Source organism: Lycorma delicatula, chromosome 8, assembly GCF_047948215.1.
Source record: "Lycorma delicatula isolate Av1 chromosome 8, ASM4794821v1, whole genome shotgun sequence".
NCBI lineage: Eukaryota > Metazoa > Arthropoda > Insecta > Hemiptera > Fulgoridae > Lycorma > Lycorma delicatula.
This window is the reverse complement of record NC_134462.1, coordinates 40412883-40436830: the sequence shown is the minus strand read 5'-3', so window position 1 is coordinate 40436830 and position 23948 is coordinate 40412883. Positions and strand designations below refer to the sequence as shown.

Sequence of the window (23948 nt, the reverse complement as noted above, 5' to 3'; positions counted from 1 at the left end):
TTTGATTCTCTAAACCTTTCACACCATATTTCAGACATTTCTTTCATTCATTGCATTATCACCTTACACAGCAACCGAATATCTATGAATTTCAGCCGCCTTAACGTTTTGACGGTTTAAAAAGCGTATGACTCCACGTATTTCACAATCAACGGTAAATCGATTTTCTCATTTTATAACGTAATAACTCATACGTAATCTATATTACTACAACACGACAACTTACAGACAACAATTCAGTGTGTACATTGCTAGCATAGCCATGGACACAGGTTCGCCAACCTTAAAGACAGAAATTTCCCAGCGGTCTTTACTTTAGAGATATCCTCGTAAATGAAATGTAATCTTGTACAGTTAATTGAAACCCAACCACAAAGAACACCGGTATCCACGATCTAGTATTCAAATCCGTATAAAACTACTAGGATTTGAACATTAGAACTCTTGACTTCGAAATAAACTGATTCTCGATGACGGTCACCACTAAACCAATTCGGTGGGTTAATAGTTTGATTACCTAAGAAAAATGAACTTACAACCTACGTTTCATCAGTTAGTTTTATTCATTTATAGGAACAGATCGCTGATTGTTAAACACCAATTATTAGGTTTTATCAGTTTTAATTAATTTGAATTAATAAATATAAAAATTCTGCTTAAATTTCGAATAAACAGAAAAATATTGTTGTATAATAAAGTCTAGGATTATTATTTAAAATGTATTCGAATAACTCTTTAAGGTTAGATTAATTAAATATTCTTAAAAGCACTTATATAACTTTTTTAAGAAACATTTTTATTTTTATTTATAAATATGATATCTCCTTTACATACGTACACAAAATAAATTTTACAGCGCAATGGAAAGTCACGTATATACTAATAACTATTTGCTTCATTTATGAACTACACGTGGGGAACGCTTTTGAAAATACATAAAAGCTAATATATATATATATATATTTATAAATAAACGTTTTATTAATAAACAGATTCATTTTCTATACCCCATTTGTATAGAGTCCATTTAAATTTAAAATAAATTAAAATATTTACTTCATGTTTATCTCTATTTTTTAATATTTTACTTTCAACTTAAAGATAAACCAATTATATATTTTTTTCAATTCACTAATCTCCCTAAAGTTCTTTAGAAGAAATCTCTTCAACTGTTCTTAACCGTTTAAAAATATATTTCTTTTAAATTATTCTCTTTATCATGTACATACTTATTCTTGATTTAAAATGCTTGATGTCTTTATTAGAATCGTATTTTGTTTTTCCCTTTAGGTTTTTTTATGAATTCACTCATTTTCTTTTTGTACCAATTATTATAAAATAAAAATCATATTTTTTACTTAAAAAAAAAAGATTGGGCTAATTATTTTTTTTTTAATTTCATCTGAAAAATAATGGTGTTAGGTTAAGTTAATGAATGAATAAATGAATAAAAAAATTAAATATTATTTGCATAAACGATTTAACAAAATTAAAAAAAAAAATAATCCCAAAAATTATAGAAATAATTACTATTTAAAAGCTAATCAATTTCAGATTTGTAGAAATAATATATTGCTTAATTGTATCAATATATTATAAAATTTAATTTAAGAAAAATTGAATATCACAAAAAATTAGATTCTTGATAGTTCATTTATATCAAAAACTCTATTGGTATTCTCTAGCATAGGCGTATCAAAGTCTAATAAAATAAATCCATTTTTTAAACTACAATAAACAAAGAAGCCATTAATATTTCAGAGATATCACTTAAAATTCATACAACAAAACTGTTTAAAATGTTATAGTAGATTCAATCTAAAAAAATATTTAAAATTATAGAATAAAACTTTTATTCTTTTATTTTAAAATTACATCTTAATACACGTTTATACGCTTAATACACATCTATACACGTTTACAAGTATTAAAATAAAAAAGGTTAGAAAATATTTAATTTATGGAAAGTTAATCTTTTAACCGAATTTAAAACAGAAAGAAGGTTTTCCATTCAACCCGTATCTATTTTTAAAAATTGCCCGATTGATAATTTATATAGTAGAACGATCAATAACTAAAGAGACAAATGATAACAACGGGAAAACTATTTAGTTGAGTAAATTGAAACTGTATGAGGTGAAGTTAGCACTCCTACCAAAGAAAATGTCAGCTGTTTGAAAAGAATTTTAATTATTACAACCTCTTTTGAGTATTTCAAAATGTCAGCTCCACTTTTAAAGTCGGGTTCCACTGATACGTTATCGTGGAAGAACAGATAAGATAAAAAATAAGTGGATCGAACAGTTTAAATCGGGTAAAACAAGTGTAACCGATTATCATAGAGTTGGAAGACTGGTGGAAACTTCAACTGACGCAATAAAAATTCACATCAATGATCTTATTTGAACGAATAAACAATTTGAGAAATTGTTGAAATTTGTAGAATGTCGGAAACTAATCAATCCATGATAAGTTGAATTATCACAAAACGTGTTCAAAGAGAGTTTCAAAACAGTCGACTTAAAATCAAGAAGGCACCCGAATTCACAATTGTACCAATTTAAAATACAAATTTTACCGGAAGTTAATCCTTTTTTAGATTGAATAATACCTTAAAATGAAACTTAGATTCATCGTTGATGCGAAATCCAGATGTCGGAGTATGGAATGGTAACATCCGAGTTCCCTCGCCAGCAAAAATTATGATAACAGTATTTTGGAACTGCAAGGGTCCAGCTTATTGCTATTATTTAGTCTATATATACGAAGAAGAATGATGTCTGTCCGTTTGTGTTTTATAATGATGTATAGTCTTATTCCGATTGTTATGAAATCTTGCATGCTAACAGTTCCAAACATAAGGAAAATTGTTATCTACGTTTCATTTACAAAAAAAAAAAATACTCCCCCCTTTTCGCTCGCTCAGTGTAGCCTCTAACCAACCATAAATTTTATAATTAAGTTTACAAAGATATAGAAACAAAATAAGATAGTTAAAATAATTTTCGAATGGTAACACAATTAGAACTGGAAAAATAATTGTATGTATTAGAATAATAATTACTATTATACTTTCTGCTAAGATCACTACAGTTTTTACATTGAGTAATGTTCACCTTTCTTAGCTTTATTCTTTTGAGAGTAGCTAAGACAGGGAGTGGGCAATCCCCTGCTGTGACACTCGGGTAACCTTCTGGCGGATACTGGTTGCACCTGAGGTGTTTAATTACGTACGAAAAAAGTTTCATTTTTTGACCCACCGGGTCAAGTAGTGAACGTGTCTTCTCAAATCAACTGATTTCGAAGTCGAGAGTTCCAACGTTCAAATCCTACTAAAGGCAGTTATTTTTATACGGATTTGAATACTAGATCGTGGATACCGGCGTATTGGTGGTTGGGTTTCAGTTAACTACTCATCTCAGAAATGATCGACCTGAGACTGTACAAGACTACACTTCACTTACACATATACGTATCACATGTTATTCCGAAACGCGTCAACATGTAATAAAAGAATGAAGCTAAGAAAGGTAAACAGTACTTAATGAGGAAAAATAATATTGGGGAAAAATTATGTTGGAAAGGGGCGTTAGAAAATTAATATTTTTGGATATTTTGCATTGGAAGCATTTGCTTCAGACCCTTCAAACCTATTGAAATTCCACCGAAGAAAAGAAAGAGTATTGGTCAGATAACTTTTGGTGCCAAAAAAACCCATCCATCAACGGATATGCTTCCCGGGACTCTATTATCTATTCATCCATTGATACTGTAATAGATACCAAACAAGTTGTTGATTACCCTAGGAAGTTTTAAATTCTCTGGAACTCCCGGGAATACCGCCAAAAAAGTTGATTTTAAAAAACGGATTCCCTATCATTCTATCAAATAACATCCACCCGCCAAAATTGTGCAACGGAACAAGACTCATCGTAAATAATCAGATGCCAAACGTAATAGAAGCCACGATTATCACAGGGAAAACCTCAGGAGAAGACTTATTTTTCCTTCGCATTCCGCTGATATGCAGTAACATAAATATGCCTTTTGAGTTCAAACGATTGCAGTTTCGATTCGCTACGAATATGAACAAGAGGGGTAATCACTTTCTGTGGCAGGCATTAAATTGGAAAGTCAATGTTTATCGCACTGCCAATTATTTGTAGTTTGCACAAGAGTCGGCACGTCAAATAATCTATTTGTCTTTGCTGGGACGGACAAATGGAAAACGTAGTGTACTGTCAAGCTTTACAGTGATAAATAAAACTGTTGTCAGTATGCTATCTACTAATCCCATTCTTTTTTTATTAACACAAGAAATACAAATATTTAAGTAAAGCCTCCTTACTGAATTCTGCCGGGTAACCAAACTAGTTTTTAATAAAAATAAAACACCTAAAAATCAATAATATAAAATGACGTCACCAATAAATCGAGTTAAAAAAATTAAAACTAATATTTTTTTTTCTACTTTTCTTTAAATATAGAATTTTCTTAGTGCAATTTTATGATGTAGTTAGTAGTTTTTAACTTTAAAAAGGTTTACTTTTTTTTATTCATTTTTTATAACATATAAAAATAGTCTCATTTTATATATTTTAAACAACGAAATATTTAAAAACTTTTGCGACATAGTTGTCACCATTAACATTAACTATAACGGCTTGGGAGATAATAAATTTATAGTTCTTTCCCGTTAAAAATGTAGTTAGTATAAACTCTAGTAATGAATTAATGTAAAAAGTGTGCGCATAACTCGGTATAATCAGTAAAACCATTTATAATCTTAAGTGGTTAACAATTTAAAAATAATTTTACGTATATGTATTATAAATTAATGTATGTATTACATGCTACCATAAAACATCACTACGCAAATATTGTTAACAATAGATTATCTCCTTTATTACTCAGTTATTTATTATATGTTTACATATAAAATAGATAACTTAATATATAAGGTAACAAAATATTTAAGCTAATTATACACTTTTATATCACAGTAGTTATATATTTTCAATTATTTATTTTTGTTTTCATTTAATCTTTTTCATGTAACACTGAAATACATAACATAATTTAAGCAAAGCTTAACCAGTTAATTAACTTTTTTTTTAAATATTTTAATTTGGTTCTACAGGATTTAATTATGCAACAATTATATTTAGATATGAAAACAAGAAAATTGTCAGTAAAAATTATAATTTATTTTAATTACAGTACTAACTTAATTATTAAGATCTAATTTAATATTAATGTTTATTAATATATTGGAATTTTATATTGGAATAGGCATTATCATTCCATCTGAATATAAAAAGTTGTAGAGTAACTTTAAACAACGAATTCATAAACAATTTTTATTTAAATATAAAACGTTAAATATACAAAAAAAAAAAAAATTTAAATAATTTTGATTTTACATCTTATATATTAAAAAAACTGAACTGAAAACCTATTTTTAATCCATCTACTGGCCGAATGAGGCAGATGTTGTTTTATTCTGCTCGGAATGACCCATAGATCAAGCATCATTGGACCCAAACTTGAGTCTCCTGTGAAAAAGCCTCATCTATTACTTAACTGAGGAATTTTCTAGGTCATTATTAATAGGAAAATCAGTCTGAAGATCCACCATTGCTTCATGGCATATCCACGGACCTTTCTTATCAGAATAAAAAAAAAATCAGCCCGAATGATTCAGTAGAACGTCTGGACGGAGTGGAAATAGGTTTTGAGCACGCTTTTTACCTGTGGTGGGAAATAAAAGAGAAGACGAGGGAGTTGGGCTGAGGCATATTGTAAGTAAAATAGATTTTTAGCTGATTTTTAAAAATATATAACATTATTCTGTAATAATAATGCTGCGGAAGCAAAATATTATTACAAGGGGCCACTAATATATTTTTAAATATAAAAAGTTAGAATATACAATAAAATTTTATGAAAAGTAGATCGGGAATGATCAATTAAAAAAAAGAAGGATTGTAAATCTTTGTATTTTTTCTGTAATCCGTTAGAGAGAGATGTTTTTTTGTAAGATATTTTATCAAACATTTAATTTTTTTACAAACGATTTTCTCTAATTTTTGGATGGTTAGGTTTAAAATTGAAAATTAAAAAAATAAAATTTTCCAAAATAATATTTTATCTAAAGTTATCAAACACGTAAATGTATATAGCTAATTTAAACATAAAACGCCTTTAAAGTTAATTTTGCACGTCTTTATTCTTTCTAAATAGTAAAATAAATATTTAAATTTTTACACACAATTATAAACAAAAATTTAAGATTTAAGTCTTTTAAAACGTTTGTCATCGTGTAAATGTTATATGTAAAAAAAAAAAACAAAATTATTAACTATGTTGTGTTTATGATCGCAACTGTTAGGTGGTATAACCAAACGATTGCAGGCGACACGCGCAAGTATTTTCCTGAGGTAGCACGTGTTCATTCTTATAATGATAAGCATCCCTTTCTGCAAGTGTTTACTAGGAAAATTTAAAAATTAGATAATTTCCCTTTTGCATTGTTTTCTTTATAACGAATACACCATTTAACACCATGCGAAGTTATAAAAGTGTTATTCATCAGTAAAAGACACATCTTTATTCCCTTCGTCACTGGAATTTTAAACGAAATAATAACATAATCAAAGAAAGAAGCTTTGACTGGTATCTCAGATTTTTGCAAGCATCACTGTCATTATGAAAACTAGGAGAGAAAATACAAAGTAATAAAACAAATACCTCTTTCTGTTGTAAAAAGTTCTACTTACATGTAAAAAAAACATCTAAAATAAGCGTTATGAAAAATGTAAATAAAACTCAAAATCAATCAATCTGAATTTTTGCAGAATTACGAAATTCCGTTTTTTAAAAATGCTGTAAAATGTAGAACTTAAAATAAAAACACAAAAAGATATAAAAGAAATTTGGTAATATACCGCGAAAAAAAAAACAATTTTTTATGCAGAAAAACATTAAAATGAACCAACTAATGGTTATGAACGGATGAACCATTAAAATGCAAAATAATTCAGTTAGCTAAGTTTTTTCTGTGATGTATTTTTTCAGTTACTTTTTATTTTTTTCTGTGATGTACTTTAAATAATTCTATCATGTATGTAAGATCGACCACAGCAGATGTGAATGCTAGATAAGTACGTAATGCAAACTGGCAGTTTATTAATAATACAGAGTGATTCAAAGAAACGGGAAATTTTGAAAGTTGTGTTGGTAGCCGTGGGCGATTCGTACCACTTGATAAGTGACGCCAGCCTCTCTAACCTAACCTGCCATTTAGTTCTCATGGATCCTAGGAGTAGTGCGCAACGTACATTTGCTATCAAAGTGTTTTACAAAAACAATGACAGTGTGGAGGGAGCGCGTAGAGAATTTCGCCGACATTTTAATCTGGGATGGCTCGACCGTGTTCCATCAGCACATGCAATTAAAACATGGATATCTAATTTTGAGGAAACTGGTTCGGCAATGAAAAAGAAACCTCCAGGCCGTGAGCGAACCGTCCGTACACCACAGAATGTTCAAGCTATACAAGATGCTGTCATACGAAGTCCACATCGGTTAATCCGTCGTCTCTCAGCATCTTTACTTAGTAAAGCATACTTCAAGTGTTCGAAGAATGTTAGTGAAGGACTTGCAATACCATCCATATAAGTTGCAGATCGTCCAGGAACTGAAACCGAACGATGCAGTTATGCGAGCACAATTCTGTAATGCTTCAGAAGATAAATGATAACGAAGAGTTTGTACACGAACTGTGGATGTCAGACGACATTTCCACATCAGTGAATTTGTTAACAAGCAAAATTTCAGATACTGGGCACAAGCAAATCCTACGCAGCTACACCAGCGTCCGTTGCACAGCCAGAAAATGACCGTGTGGTGTGCTATGTCATCTTACGGTGTTATAGGCCTTATTTTTTTGAGGATGACAACGGTCTTGCGAATACAGTGACGTCGGCTCGTTACGTAGCCATGCTTGAAACCTTTGTTGTGGAACCACAAAAGAGATTTCCACCAGTTCTTAACACAGCCTGGTTTCAAAAAGACGGAGCAACGAATATCGATGGTAGCTGTACGCCGATTGTTTGGACAACGTGTCATTTCACAAAATGGTGACATTAGATGGCCTCCCAGGTTGCCTTATCTCTCAGCTTGCGATTACTTTTTGTGGGGTCACCTTAAAAGCAAAGTGTTCCACAGAAGACCTGCTACAACGGAAGAACCGAAGGCAAAGGTCCGAGAAGCAATTGCAGAAATTCCAGTTGAGATGTTACGTCAAACCATGAACAATTTAACGAAGAGACTTCGTGAGTGCTTACGTAGAAGAGGAGGACACCTGCAAGATGTCATCTTTAAAAAATAAACTAAAATGTATGTATCCTAAAATGGCAACATTTGTACAATTACATGAAATAAAATTCATTTCCTAAAAAAAATTTTTCATTAACGTTATTTAATTTTTTTAATTTCCCGTTTCTAGAATCACCCTGTATAAACGACTGCTTTGTTTTTCATAAGTATGCTTCAATGATTTTATTTCTTTTTTTGTAATATTTTTATTTTATTTCATTTTTACAGGAACGAAGAATCAGAGTCATCCCAAAGGGATATGCAAACTTGTTTAATAGATGAAGAAGTAAAAAATATAGTTGAAAGCTCATCTGAAGAAAGTTCAAGGCCAGTACTATTACCAAAAGAAATGCTTAACAGTGATACCACTCTTACAAAAACGAAAAGGTAAATATAATAAAAGAAAATGCGAAATAACATTAAAAAAATGTAAGAATCCTATCGTTTTTATAATAATTTAATTAGTAAAATGAGTGAGCTACACACAATATATTATGTGCAAATAGGTACAATATATTAAACAAATTTTACAAGAATAAATTAATTTGAAAAATATTGCTTAACTTTTCTGGAACAGAGCTTAAACTTTAACCTCCCTTAGAAGTTACAATCTACTATTTTTCTTAAAAAATAACTTATTTCGCAACGTTTTTGTTTTGTCTTCTTTTTAATGGAATAAACATTTTTAAATTAGTTTATTTATAAAAATATGAACGATTTTTGTTGAAGACAACGCCCATTAGCATGCTTCATAACTGAACCTAATTCTAATGATATTAATGCATAATTAGATTTATGATATATAATTTTAAATAAATCTAAAGAAAAAGTAATAAGATAATAGCTCTGTTTTGATAAATAATTATAACAAAAAAAAAACCACTTAGGGAAGCACAAATATTCAATTATGTATTGTAGAATACTATTTTAAGTTTTAATTAAAGTAATTATACGAATAAAACACACACATGGCAATATTTTTAATTACTTTACCAAAAGATTACGTTATAAAAACTAATTTTTGCTCTCCTTGCATCACAGCTCTAGAGTTACGCAGCAAGAAGGAAGTCTGGTTTTTTTAACGTAACCCACTTTATCGTAGTACCGGCATGCATGCTTATCTTATCTTTATTAAAAAAAAAAATTCTCCTTCACAAAATAATCTAAAAAGGTTATTTAAATTTATTTATATTTTTTAATCGAGATTTTTTAATGCCTTCGTAAGTATAGTATTAGTGCAAGTGACCCAAATAAAATATCTTGGGAGCAATATTTGGGGATGGGGAGACAATCAAAGTTTAAAAATCCCTTTTGGCACGCCGGAAGGCGGAGGTAGATTTCACTAGTGCTACCTAAATAGAGGGATAAAAATGATTTCCACTTTAAAGTAAAGACAAATTTAAAATTTACTCAATACGACAATGGTTGCATACGAAAAAATGTTTCACATGTTTAGCATACGACAAGCCCCGATCTTCTTACAATTCCAGCAATATTTTGGTCATCTCTTGCCGCTAGGGTTGGTCTTATCAAATATTGTTACAGACAAAAGTTTTAGATAATCTTTAAAGGACTAACGACCACCTTAAACCGATTCGATACTGTGCCTATTAAGGGAGATATGTTTTTTTTGTTTTCAAAACCCCATTTTTTCCTTTACTTTTTACCATTTTTACTCTAATAAGATTTAGGCCCTTATATAAAGAAAGAAGAAACTTTTAATAAGTTCGATATTTTACGTAATAGGACAGTTTTTGTGGCATATTTTGTTTTTTCGAAAAACCCCTCCCATTTCTACTCCAGTTCCGATTTTGCCCATTAACGAACACAACCGATATTTTGGGTTTATATTTTATATATAAACTTCATAAGTGATTGGCGGAAAATTACGGCAGTTATCGTGTCCACAAGTGAAATAAAGAAAAAAAAAAAAAATATATATATATATATATGTATAAACTTTTGAACTAACGGTGGTTTTGGTTTCTGGGGTAAGTGAAACGCGAAGATATGTCGAAATTTTCCGGAAGTCGAATCACGTTACCAATTACAATAGATAGCTTTTTTATGAAATCTACCTAAAATATAGATTTTATGGATTCTTCAAAACTTTTCTTGGTTTATTTAAAATTTAGTGGTAATATAACAATAAAACATTTTTTCATAATACACCTCCCATTTCAAAAATATAATCGTAGGTAACATTTTATTGGTTGTACATATTTTAGGGAATTTTTTTTAGTTTCTTCTATTTAACATAGTAAATGTAGAAAAATAAAAAAAAATTTCTTGGAAGGTGATTTTGGAGAGGAGGAGCAGAAATATAAAAAATACCGATTTTTTAAACTTTTAAAACTTTTTTTGGTTTATTTAAACATATAATGATAATTGTACAGTAATACTTCATCATAAATTAACCCCCCCCTCGCAAGACAAAAAAAATCTTAGGTAACTTTTCCGCTGTATTAGAATTATTGTTTATTCTAATACAGGAAAGTATTACAAATTTTTTGCCAGCTTTTTCTATTACTTTTTTAATAATGACCATTAAAAGTTTTTTGCAATGATAATACTCTGTTTAGAAACAAATAACAAAAATTATAAATAAATATAAGAAATTGTTTATATGCTATATGTAGGAAGTAATGCTACAAATACATTAATTTAAAACAAAAACTAATCCTTTAATATAATCAAACATTTATAAATATAATATTTTTAATTTGAAAATGAAACACGTTATGCAATATTATATCTAAATATTTTTTTTTTATAAAAATTTATTTTGCATGCAATATTTAATATACCAGTAATAACATGTAATTCCGTTAACACCTTAAAAAAAAAACAGAATTAAAAAGAGATAGACATATTTTCTTTATATTTAAATATTCAAAAATACTAAAAGTAAACACGTTACTTGAATCTAAAACTAATTTTATATTTACAGGATAAAATTATCATTTTAAATATAGATGGAATCATTGAAAACCGATTAAAAAAATTACATAATTTATAGACTGTACTTGTGATTTATAACAATAACACAAAAATAATGACTAAAAATTCCAATTATTTTAAAATCAATCATTTGTATTTCAATGTAATACAAAAATAAATACAGCAATAATTGGGCTATTACAAATCCAGTACCCTATCACCCAAACAACGTTTACCATTTGCAGTAGTTGACAACCAGTGATTTACAGAGGCGAATTTTGTTAATTAATGTAGATAAACTACCCACTCTAATTTAAATCCAAACGGATAGAATCGGATATCATTTATCTTGCTTTAAAATTTATTTGAAACGTTATAACATATTGTACATTTCATTATTACTGTTCTTGTCTTTATAATTAATTGTAAACTAATCATTTGTTGAGTATTACTAGAAATAATTAAAATAATAGATCTTTGCCAATGAATTTGAAGCATAAAAATTTGTTTCATACTAACAATAAAATCGAAGAAATATTGATATTTTATGTTAGACTTTTCTTCTAAATGGCGCAGATACATTTTTAATTTTTTAAATATTCAAAACCAGATAAAAGTACTCTTTTTTGAATAATTTTCCTATTGTTAGGCAAAAGGGCGTTTTCAACTTGTGAAACGTCCAAATAAAAATTCTAAAAATATGTCGTACTAACTGCGTAATAATTGATTTTTTCTCATAGCCTCGTTCGATTTAATTTTTGACAATTTTTTTTTTTGCAGTTAGCGGTTATTTTTCTGATTAGTAGCTATTTCAGTCGAGATTGATTATTTCAAAAACTTAAATCCGGTACGTTTTTTTTAACCGGAATGATAAAAGTCGATAATAATAATTTTATCGATAATAGTCGATAAAAATAATCAACTGATGTTATTTTAAGAAAAAATCTTTTCAAATTACTACGAAAATGAAAAATGTATTAAAGACCTAGAAAATTTTAGACAACTTTTTAACGAGTTAGTGTATATTATCCGCAATTCGGTAAAATAATTTTTAATTAAATTTTATTTAAAAAAATTTCATTGGTATCATAGTACACGTAAAACATACCAAAATTTTAACTTTTAATAATAATTAAGAAACTTAACTACAGTATTAAAAATATATCTTATAATAATTTTACCAAAAAAGACCCGTTGGTATGATTATACAATAAATGATTAAAGTATAAAACCCACTTACTAACAAATCTTTTTAAGCGTTCTAGCGCTTTCGAAAACGAATTCCGTCTTCAGGAACTTAAATTTTTTAATATTATTTTTTAAAAAACTAAAACTTCGTCGTCATAAGTAGAATTGTTATGTAAAGTATGTAAAATAAATAACAGTGGTCGTCATGTGTTTAAAATACATGTGGTTAAAAGTCGACACATGTTAGCACATGACAACGACTGTTATACATTTTACACACTTTACATAATAATTCAATTTATGATGACAAAGTTTTAGTTTTTTTAAGAATAATATAAATAATTTTATGTTCCTGAAGATGAAATTCGTTTCCGAAAGCGCTAGAACGCATAAAAAGATTTATTGGTAAATGGGTTTTATATTTTAATCATTTATTAAAAAATATGTCGTATTATTATTAATTCGATATATTTTTATAACTATTTGTATATTTTATGTGGGCAAATCGTGATTTACATTTAAAAGTTGTCAAAACAAAAACTAGTTTTTCAAAAATGTTGGTAATGAAATAAAAGAGCTCGCATATAGTTGTAGGACTTTCCCGCTACGCGACTTTTTTTTCTGATGCACGGTTTACACATACATACATAGTTTAATTAGATCATTTATTGGGGTGTGGGTGCGATTTTGCAAAAAAAGGTTTTTTTTACAAATATTATTTACAAAAAAAGCACAACTATGGTTTCATTTACTCCAAAAAAGAATAAATCAGTTATTTTAATCTCTGGAGAGTATACTCAAAAAGATGTAAATGAAACTACACAAAAAACCAGAAATTATGGAGTTCTATAACTAAACAAAAGGTGGCGTAGACGCCTGTTATAAAACGGTTCACGCATATAGTGTTTCGAGTCGTACCTGTCACTGGGCCTTTCGTATGTTTTTCGGCATTCTTGATCAAGATTACATTAATGGTTTGATTATTTATAGAATTGTTAATAATGAAACAAAAACTAAAAGAAAAGTATTTATGAAAAATCTGGCATATCATCTCTGCTAAACACACATGCAACGACATCTTGAAATTTGGCTCGTTAACTTATCCAAGACGTTTCTAATTTTCTTGGATTAAAGCGGCCATTAGATGAAGACGAAAAAGATAATTTTCCAGCTAAATTAAAAAACCAATCGTGGTGCTTTACTTGTTCTAGAATAAAAGACCGGAAAATTAAAACAGCCTGCACAAAATGTGGAAATCCAACGTGTCTAGACCATCGGAGAGAGATTTGTATAAAGTGTTTTATAAACTGATTTTGTAAAATAGTAAAACTTTTTTATATTTCCTTTCATTATTTCAATATAAAATAATATGTATACATAGTTTTAATAAATTTCCATTACTAAAGTTTTGTTCTTTTTGTTAAACAGTTTGGGGTGATCCATTGGCAGGAACCCCTATTCCTGCCAATAAGCCTAAAAGTGCTTTTATTTCGATATCATTTATGTTATGTAAAAATCATTAGTTAGCGTTAATTGGCATGTATTTCGTTATTTGTAAAGTATAATACAATATATTAAATTAATTTTTTTTTCAATAAGTAAATTTAGAACATCAATTTCAGAAGTAATATTTTTATTCAATTTAGTGTTTGGAATTTTCACTATATTAAGTAATTGTTTTACTTGTTTGAGGTGGTGTAGACTATTTATGACCATTCTAAAGGATAAAATAATTTCAACTATAAACCTATTTAATCAGGCCATTACTGATAATTAGAGCTTAAAAATAAATAGGGTCGGATTGCTGAAACAAAGATTCAGTTAAATTTAATCGGCACGATTAGGCTTCAATGTCTAAATCATCAGCGCGGAAAGGCATCTGTTAAAAATTTCCACCATCCAGACATGAAACACAATCATAATCAATCATGAAACCAAATCAGTTTTGGAGAATCTTTACTTACAATCTTATCTTATATATATATATATATATATATATATATATATATATATATATAAAAGAAGGTTTTTTGTTCCGTATGAGTTCCTATACCATTCATCCGATTGCAATGAAACTTTGGTGAGTTGTTGTGCGCTCGCCCATAAAGGTTTTGGAATTAGTTTGGACCACGGAAGAAGGGAAAAAGAGAAGATGTGAAAAAGGGTAGATGGGAAAAAGGGAAAGATTAAATTTTGTGAATTCCGTAATGTTCAGTTATTTAATGTTTTATCAAACATTCAATTGTGTTCATTTAATCCATATATACTCAAATGTAGCAATAGCGATGCATTGCCGGATCTGCTAGCACCAATAAATAGATGAGCAGTTTAAAAATCTATTTATTCCAAATTACAACTAATAAAATTATAGAATAATTGATTCCTAGTTGTGACAGATCTTCCCGATTGGACTTCTCCTCATTACGGATTAAAGGAGATATTTCCCAATCCGATGTCCGATTTTTCTTAAAAAAACTAATAAAATCAATACTTCTATATATGTGTATTGTAATAAATATCATTTTTATGAGTTCTAAAATTGTAAAAATAAAAATACATACTCGTGTACGTCCGCGCGTATATAATAAAACATACACTAAAATTCAACATCTCTGAATACCATAAATACAAAATTAGGTCCTACTTTTTTTTACTACGAAGTGATCTCAAAACATTAAAAAATTAAAAATTCGTTTACAAACATTTTGACGCATTATATCGCTATTATACTCTACTATTACAACACTACTAAGTAATTCTATAATATCTATAATCTAAATCTATAATAGCTGGAAAGTACGAGGGATATCTCTAAAGTAAAGACCGCTGGGAAATTTCTGTCCTTACAGTTGGCGAACCTGAGTCGTTCATTGCCACGCTAGTAACGTACACACTGCATTGTTGTCTATAAGTTATCCTGTTGTAGCATCTTTGATTACATGTGAGTTATTAGTTATAAAATAGGAAAATCGGTATTGCCGCCGACTGTGAAATACGTGGTAATACGTTTTTTAAACCACCAAAAGGTTAAGCCGGCTGAAATTCATAGGTAATTGGTTGCTGTGTACGTTGATAATGTAATAAATGAAAGATACGTCCGAAAATGGTGTGAAAGGTTTAGAAATAACAGAGCTAATGTGCATGATGAAGAACGTTGGGAGGCCCTCAATAATCACCGAGAACTTTTTGAAATGCGTCGATGATGAAATCAGAAAAGATCAACGCTCAACGATTTCCGACCTGGCCCTTCTTTTTCCTGATGTTTCAAGAGCTGTTATCGTTCGAAATTGATCATGATAATTTAGGTTTCAAAATGGTTTGTGAACGTTGGGTGCCACACGTCTTAACGGAACGTCAGAAAAAAATCCGAATGGGATTTGCTTTGGAATTTTTATGCGCTAGACAGAAAAAGGTGATGAGTTCCTTAATTCAATTGTTACCGGCGACGAAATATGGATTTCGTATCACACGCCAGAGAGAAAACGGCAGTCAAGTGAATGGCGTCATCTTCAATCACCAACTTGACCAACAAAGATCAAGCCACAGTCATTTGGACGCAAGATGATGGCTACAGTATTTTGGGATCGGTTTGGCATATTACCGATTAATTTCATGCTACATGAAACGACTATAAATGCGGAAGCCTACTGAGAAACTCTATGTAAGTTACAGCGTGCCATTCAAAATCGGCGACGTAGGCGGCTGACCGACGGCGTCGTCCTGCTGCATGATAATGCACGTCTATATGTTGCAGGTCGGACACGTGATTTACTGAGAATATTTGGATGAGAAATTTACACTCACCATATAGTCCATACTTAGCTCCTTCTGATTACAATTTATTTGGGAAAATGAAAGAATTTATGAGTGTAAGCGATTCGCGAATGACGATGAACTTAAAAATGCTGTTATCAGTTACTAAATGGACTGGCGGCAGAAGAATACGACGAAGGTATATTGAAGCTGGTGTATTGGTACCATAAATGTCTTAATTCATGTGGCGATTATATAGAGAAGTAATATAAGGTAGGTAGTTTAAGAGAAATAAAAAATATTTATAAAGTTTTCAGAATAAACATTTTTACAATGAAACGGTCTTTACTTTAGAGATAACTTGTCGTATAATAAAACAAGTCGACATTATATGCATACGTTAATAAAACATTTATAGTTAATAAAACATTTATACGTTAATAAAAATTATTTATAGAAACATAAAACAGAACAAAACTTTTGTACTACTAAGAATTATTCTTTATTACAGGTACAAAAAACGAGCAGTAACTAAAAATGGGTACACAAATTTATATAAAGATCACGTTCCATTAAGTGGTATGTCATCAGCGTTTCAGGATTTATTTACTTATTTAGTTGACTGTAGATGGAGAGTGTTATTTTTTGTATTAATTGCCAGTTTTGTGATTTCTTGGTTTATATTTGGAATATTATATTGGATTGTTGCTTTCGGACACGGCGATCTCAAAGGACACGAACTTCATGATCCAAACAAGTAAGGTGATTTGTATTATCTATTATATGTAATTAAATTAAGGGGTTACTTGCTCCGGACGTAACAGGTATATTAGCTTTATAACTGGATTTCATTAAATGAGTACATTAAGGATAATGCGAAAATAAATAACGTAAAAAAGGCTAATTTTATCCGATTAATAATAATAATACAGTACGGCAAACATTTTTGTGCCGCTTTTGGGCAAGGTAAATACCTAACAATATTGTGATCATTAAAAATGAGACATTCTGAAAATGCTAAATTTCCAAAAAAAAAATGGATGAACCTAGGGATGATTTGAAATATCAATGGAGTTATGAACATTTAACTGCGAATATTAAAATGTATTCATTAATGGACACAAACTCCTTTGGTTTATTACCATCCGCAGGAGGGGTGGTAATGTATTTTATGTTATGTATGTTTGTTTATTCTTGACTGATCCAACCAATTACAACTAACTTTTGGATAGTATGAGGTCTTCAGTTTGGAAGTAACATAAGGCTATCTTAATTTGTCTAACCTTTTTTCCTTCTGCTCCCCTGGGGAGGTTCTGCAATCAAGTAATACTCGTCCCAAGGAAGTTTCCCTGTGACTCTAATTGGTCTCCCCACCTATCGGCTGTATGTCCGGTATGGCAGGTCGGTCCACGGTTTAGATCTTTTATCTCTTCTTGTCTGCCTGAAACCAACCGGGCAAGCCTACTATGCTGTTCTTGGGCCCCCCACCCCGGGGCCGGGACTTGGTCTTTCCTTCTATTTTTGATCCGGGGGTTAAAAATTATCTAACTAAAGTAGGTATGCGACACTGGGTACACCATTTTAAAATTGCGCTATTTTCAAATTTAGATATTTTCATAAAAAGATAAAAAAGAAACACTTTTTTCCTCTTGTGACTTTTTTGAAATATTCATTGTTCTCGAAGTATAAGCGAAAGTTGTTCTCAGTAAAAGAAGAAAGGCTCTCCTGGTCTGGACGCTGCATGTTACCGGTATGGCCTGCGTGCTTGCTGTTAATGATGGAGTAGATAGTTCAAAATCCTGTGTGCGATATCACTACCTATTATCATTAAACAAGTTAGAACCTGTGCAATATCCCAAATTCTCATCAATTAATACTGAATTTAGTTATAATAATCATTTTAATTAACCGATATACATATTAGTTACACGCATATAATCATTCAAATTTCTATTTAAGTAGCAGCTTTCTCACAAAAAAGTCCAGTACCTTAGCTAGATGATTAATATATTGAATGATAAAGTAACAGAAACAACAAAAAAGCGTTAAATAAAATAATTGTTAAAAAACAAAAAGCCCCGAATACTAATTGTATATATCCATGTACAATATATTTGTGAAAAACGAAGAGAAATTCGTTAAACACCTTTTTCTTTCTTTTCTTACAGGCATTTTTTCAGGATACTGTAAGTTAGTAAACGATATGAAATTTGATGTAACTTCTGCTATTTATGTTGTATTCGGTTCTGAGCTTCAAATACTAAAAAAAATTAGTTCTTTATACACGAATTTCAAAACTAGATGTTTGCCGGTGTTGTTTGGCGATTGGGGTTCAATTAATTACACGTCTCTGGAATATTTGGCTCGGGTCCAAACAAGACTACACCTCATTTACATATTATAAATCTGAAATTTAGGTATTGGAAAAATTCAGAAAAATAAAAAATATTTTATTTTTTTTTTATATTAGGTATGAGAATACTCTTTTAAAGATTCTTCAATGTCCATCTGCTTATTCAAATTTCCTACTTATGTTTGTTCATAAGCACATTATACTTTGCATGATTTCTTTCAGTATACACTAAAAAATGTGTAAAAAAGAGGTTAAATAGCCATCCATATTTTTTTAAAGGATCTATTTACTGTCATTTTATGTTCATGTACCGTTTCTTGTATGTATATTTATACTACATTTTCTCAAATAATAATACTGTCCAGACTTTGTAAAACTTTGAAAATTAAATTAACAGATAATATACATAATCTAAGATTAATCAGAAAAATAAATATTTTTGAATTAGTCAACGTAAGAATGAGATTATAAGTTATCATAGAGACAATAAAGTACTAAAAAAAAAAAACACAAAACACAATCAAGTGAATATTAAAAAAATAGTTCAGTTAAGAGAGCATTAAAAGATTTAAATGGCAGAAAGGCTCCTGGAATAAACTGAATACCTGTAGAATTATCGCGCAGTGCAGGTGAGGAAGCGATTGATAGATTATACAAACTGGTGGGTAATATTTATGAAAAAGGGGAAGTTCCGTCAGACTTCAAAAAAAGTGTTATAGTCATGATACCAAAGAAAGCAGGGGCAGATAAATGTGAAGAATACAGAACAATTAGTTTAACTAGTCATGCATCAAAAATCTTAACTAGAATTCTATACAGAAGAATTGAGAGGAGAGTGGAAGAAGTGTTAGGAGAAGACCAATTTGGTTTCAGGTAAGTATAGGGACAAGGGAAGCAATTTTAGGCCTCAGATTAATAGTAGAAGGAAGATTAAAGAAAAGCAAACCAACATATTTGGCGTTTATAGACCTAGAAAAGGCAATTGATAACGTAGACTGGAATAAAATTTTCAGCATTTAAAAAAAATTAGGGTTCAAATACAGAGATAGAAGAACAATTGCTAACATGTACAGGAACCAAACAGCAACGGTAATAATTGAAGAACATAAGAAAGAAGTCGTAATAAGAAAGGGAGTCCGACAAGGATGTTCCCTATCCCCGTTACTTTTTAATCTTTACATAGAACTAGCAGTTAATGATGTTAAAGAACAATTTAGATTCGGAGTAATAGTACAAGGTGAAAATATAAAGATGCTACGATTTGCTGATGATATAGTAATTCTAGCCGAGAGTAAAAAGGATTTAGAAGAAACAATGAATGGCATAGATGAAGTCCTACGCAAGAACTATTGCATGAAAATAAACAAGCACAAAACAAAAGTAATGAAATGTATTACAAATAACAAAGATAGCCCACTGAATGTGAAAATAGGAGGAGAAAAGATTATGGAGGTAGAAGAATTTTGTTATTTGGGAAGTAGAATTACTAAAGATGGACGAAGCAGGAGCGATATAAAATGCAATCAAATAGATGAAAAAAGAAGCATTTGGAAAAATAAAAGAAGAGACAGACTTATAGGCCACATACTAAGGCATCCTGGAAGAGTCGCTTTAATATTGGAAGGACAGGTAGAAGGAAAAATTTGTGTAGGCAGGCCACGTTTGGAATATGTAAAACAAATTTTTAGGGATGTAGGATGTAGAAGGTATACTGAAATGAAACGACTAGCACTAGATAGGGAATCTTGGAGAGCTGCATCAAACCAGTCAAATGACTGAAGACAAAAAAAAAAGTTCAGTTAAAGAACTTGTAAATAATAATAAAATGTATTTTTTTTAGATTTAACAATGGCCTCCCGAACCAAATAATAAATTATATGACACAAATGTATATTTTTTTAATTTTACGTCAGACGTTCAGATAGTTTTTTCGCCGTTGTCGAATTGGGCAAAGAAAACACAAGAATTTTCAAGACCTTTTTTTTAATTTTCAGTGTTGTCGATGTTGAATATTTGTCAAAAATATGGAACAAATAATAAGAGTAAATATATAATATTATTAAATAAACCCCTTAAATCTATTTAATTAATTATTATCCCAATAAATAAAAAAAATGTGTTAAAATTATATTTATGAGACAATTTCACGTTAGTGAAATATACTCGATTCTTGAAGAGGGTGACTCTAAAAGTTTACATAATATACAGAAATAAAAGCCTTATGATGGTTATAATAAAGAAATATCGTATGGTATTAATAATAAATACATTAGATTATGTTCTTTCTCAAGCCAAAAAAGATTTAAAAAAAGACTAGGCCGAGGCATTAAAAGATTCTACGAACGGCACAAAATTATCAGATTGAAAAACCTACAATCAACAACAAAATATTTAGAAAATAATGCGAAATAATTCCATATTATGTAAATATATACTGTCAACAGATGAAGCATCAAAACGACTACTTTTCCCAAAAAACTGAACGTACATGTAATAAATATTATAAATCACATTTAACAGATCAAAAATGGTAACACAAAAGTTTTACCCATCCAGACGAATAATGAAAATTATGAAGCCAACATTCAAAGGATTTATCCCAGGAAAAACTAACTAAAAGTTGTTTTCACTGAAAAACAAAGAATTTCAACATGACGATTTGGATAGACATTTCAAACCGTGTTTGTGATACTAAATAACTTAAAAAATCGGCGGTGTTATTATAAATGCAATTACTTTTAATAAAAGTGCATTAAGAAAGGTAAAAATACTGCATAAATTGGACACGATTTGGATTTTACATCCTAAATAAAGGTAACTTAAGATTATTTTATAAGTATTTTATATATTTTAAGGCAATTATTATATAAACAGTAATTATAAACCATGGAATTGATAAAAATGTAATAATCTAAAGCATTTTCATTTGGTCTTATAAGAAAATATTAAATTTTTTTTTACACTTTTCTAAAACTGTTATTTTTTCATTAATATTCTTTTTTAAAGAAAATATTTATGTAAAAAATTCTAAAACAGTAAGACCACGTTAAAATTTTACTCTACGTTTGAGCAACCAACAGGAAATATTTGTAAAACGTTTTAAATAAAATTACAAAGAAACATGTCATGAAAGAAAAACCGATCTATTTCGTTTATTATTAGTCTGATTATTTCTTTTATCGTCATACAGAAATAAAAATATTTATTTAAAAAAAAAAATGATAACACAGTTTCCTTTTTTATTTCTTTTACAAAATGTTAAATTCATTCTTTTTTCTTTCAGCAAAACAAATTTATTTAAACTTATTCAACTCTCTATTATTTTTATTATTATTAAACTGACAGTAGTTTCCTTATCCAACAATGTATTGTCTTTTTTCTCTTGAGAAAAATATAACTACATTTTTCTCAACAAATGTTACAATTATTTACAAAAATAATCATCTGGTAAATAAGAATGAATTTTCTTATACAAAATCGATTACTACTGCTGTTTTTATCTTTCATTTTTCTGATAAAATACTTCTGTTTTACAATTCAGTCTAAATATATCATTCAAAATCAGTTATGCTAAAATTAAAAGTTGTGAGCATTTGCAGTGCCTATAATTTAAGCCCTTAAACGATGAATTTCGTTTATTAGTTACGGCAAAAAAGCCGAAAAAGCCCATTTAAAAAATAAAATCTCTATCCGTCCAAAATTCGCGGAGACAGAGCGATTTTTTCGCACTACGTCATTTCAGGTTATGAATTCAGTTTTATTCGCACGGGACTGCCGCGAATCGTTTCGCTCTACACGACTACCGCGCGAGGACGCTCTATCTTTCGCTCATTCTTTGGAAGAATTTTAAAAAAGTTTTACATTGATTTTTGGTCTAAAAGTTTCCACATTTTAAAGTATAAGTCTTGAAGAATAGATTACACTAGAAACGGACACGAAAATATTCTTAAAAGTCAAAATAAATACAGTTGCCTGAAGAATCTTTTCATAAACAAATTACAACATCTCGGCAACAAATAAACCAATTATCTTGTATAACCACTCATTGAATTTGAAATTCTAAGAGCTGACTTTTAAAATAATAAAAATAGTAAAAAGATTATTTTTGCAATAAATATTGGCTTCACAAAAAACGGCCATTTTTAAAGGTTTTCGGCTTTCTTTCAGTATCTAATTAACGAAGTTCAACGATTAAGAGCTTAAATTATAAGTACTGCAAATGCCCACAACTTTTATTCAGAAAATTCTAGCCTTAGGTGTTTACCTTAGCCTATAAAATTAAAAAACCGGTTTTCATAAAGGTTGAACGGCCGCCATTTTACGTAATTAGCGAAACTTTTGTCCAGTCGCATATAAATAAATTATACTTATCCTAATCTACAACCCCATCTACTTCCGTAAACGCTACTAATTTTGTTCAAAAACCGACCTTTTTCCCCATTGACTGGACTAGTTATTGGATTAAAATAACTAAACGTTCTCTGCCCATCACCAGGAAAAATAATGATAAGTTTTAGAGTTCAAAAAGGCCAGATTTTTCATATTATCGTCAAAAACGCTCTGAACTACAGAGAAAAGTCATTATTCTGCTTTACGACAATACCCTGCCTCATACGGAACAGGTAACTCGAAAAACTACCTGCAAATCGCAATGGGAAGTACTATCTCATCTCCACCATACAGTCCTGACTTGGCCTCATCGGACTTCTATTTGTTTAGTTCACTCAAGTAGGCGGTTTGTGATAAGAAGTTTAAAGGCAATGACCAATCGAAGAAAATGTTAAATTGGCTCCGATATCAAGAGAAAAAATTGTTTATAACAGAGATAAATAAGTTGATTCAGAGATGGGACAAGTGCGTCATTGCTGATGGAGATTAATTTGAAAAATGAAAAAAAGTTTCATCGATTACATAAACCGTTTTAGCTCAAGAATAATTTCGGTATGGAATATTGAATGATCCTCGTAATATCACTTCTCTGTGAGCAGTTCTAAGAAGAAAACTTTAATGTTACCTTGCAGCATATCCGATACTTTCGCAATTATGGTATTCGATTAAAAAATTAAATTATTGTATTGTTTAAACTATTCAATTAAACTGATATTAGATTTACCAATTTACCTATTTAATATATTTTTGGGGCTTTTGAAAGAAGTTTGTAATTTGGTAATTTTTCTAAAAATTATCCTTCCAAGTGGAAAATTGAGAATGTGTAGACTATAGACTACAGCTAAATATTGCTTTCTAATTACAATGCTCGTAGCATAATTTAAAAAATTTTTATTTTCTTTAATATATTACATAAACAGGTAAAATTAAATTTGTTTCGTCTCCT

At 29.6% G+C, this 23948-nt stretch overlaps 1 protein-coding gene across 3 annotated transcripts in view; it reads left to right on the top strand.

Annotated features, from left to right (window-relative positions):
• The window catches only part of LOC142328628 (ATP-sensitive inward rectifier potassium channel 11-like), a 92690-nt gene that overhangs the window by 40786 nt on the left and 27956 nt on the right, over positions 1-23948 (top strand). For all 3 annotated transcript variants that reach the window (XM_075372474.1, XM_075372473.1, XM_075372472.1), the window contains exons 2-3: positions 8608-8766; positions 16772-17017. In XM_075372474.1, the coding sequence (XP_075228589.1) occupies positions 8608-8766; positions 16772-17017 (405 nt within the window). The remainder of the gene's footprint in view (positions 1-8607; positions 8767-16771; positions 17018-23948) is intronic.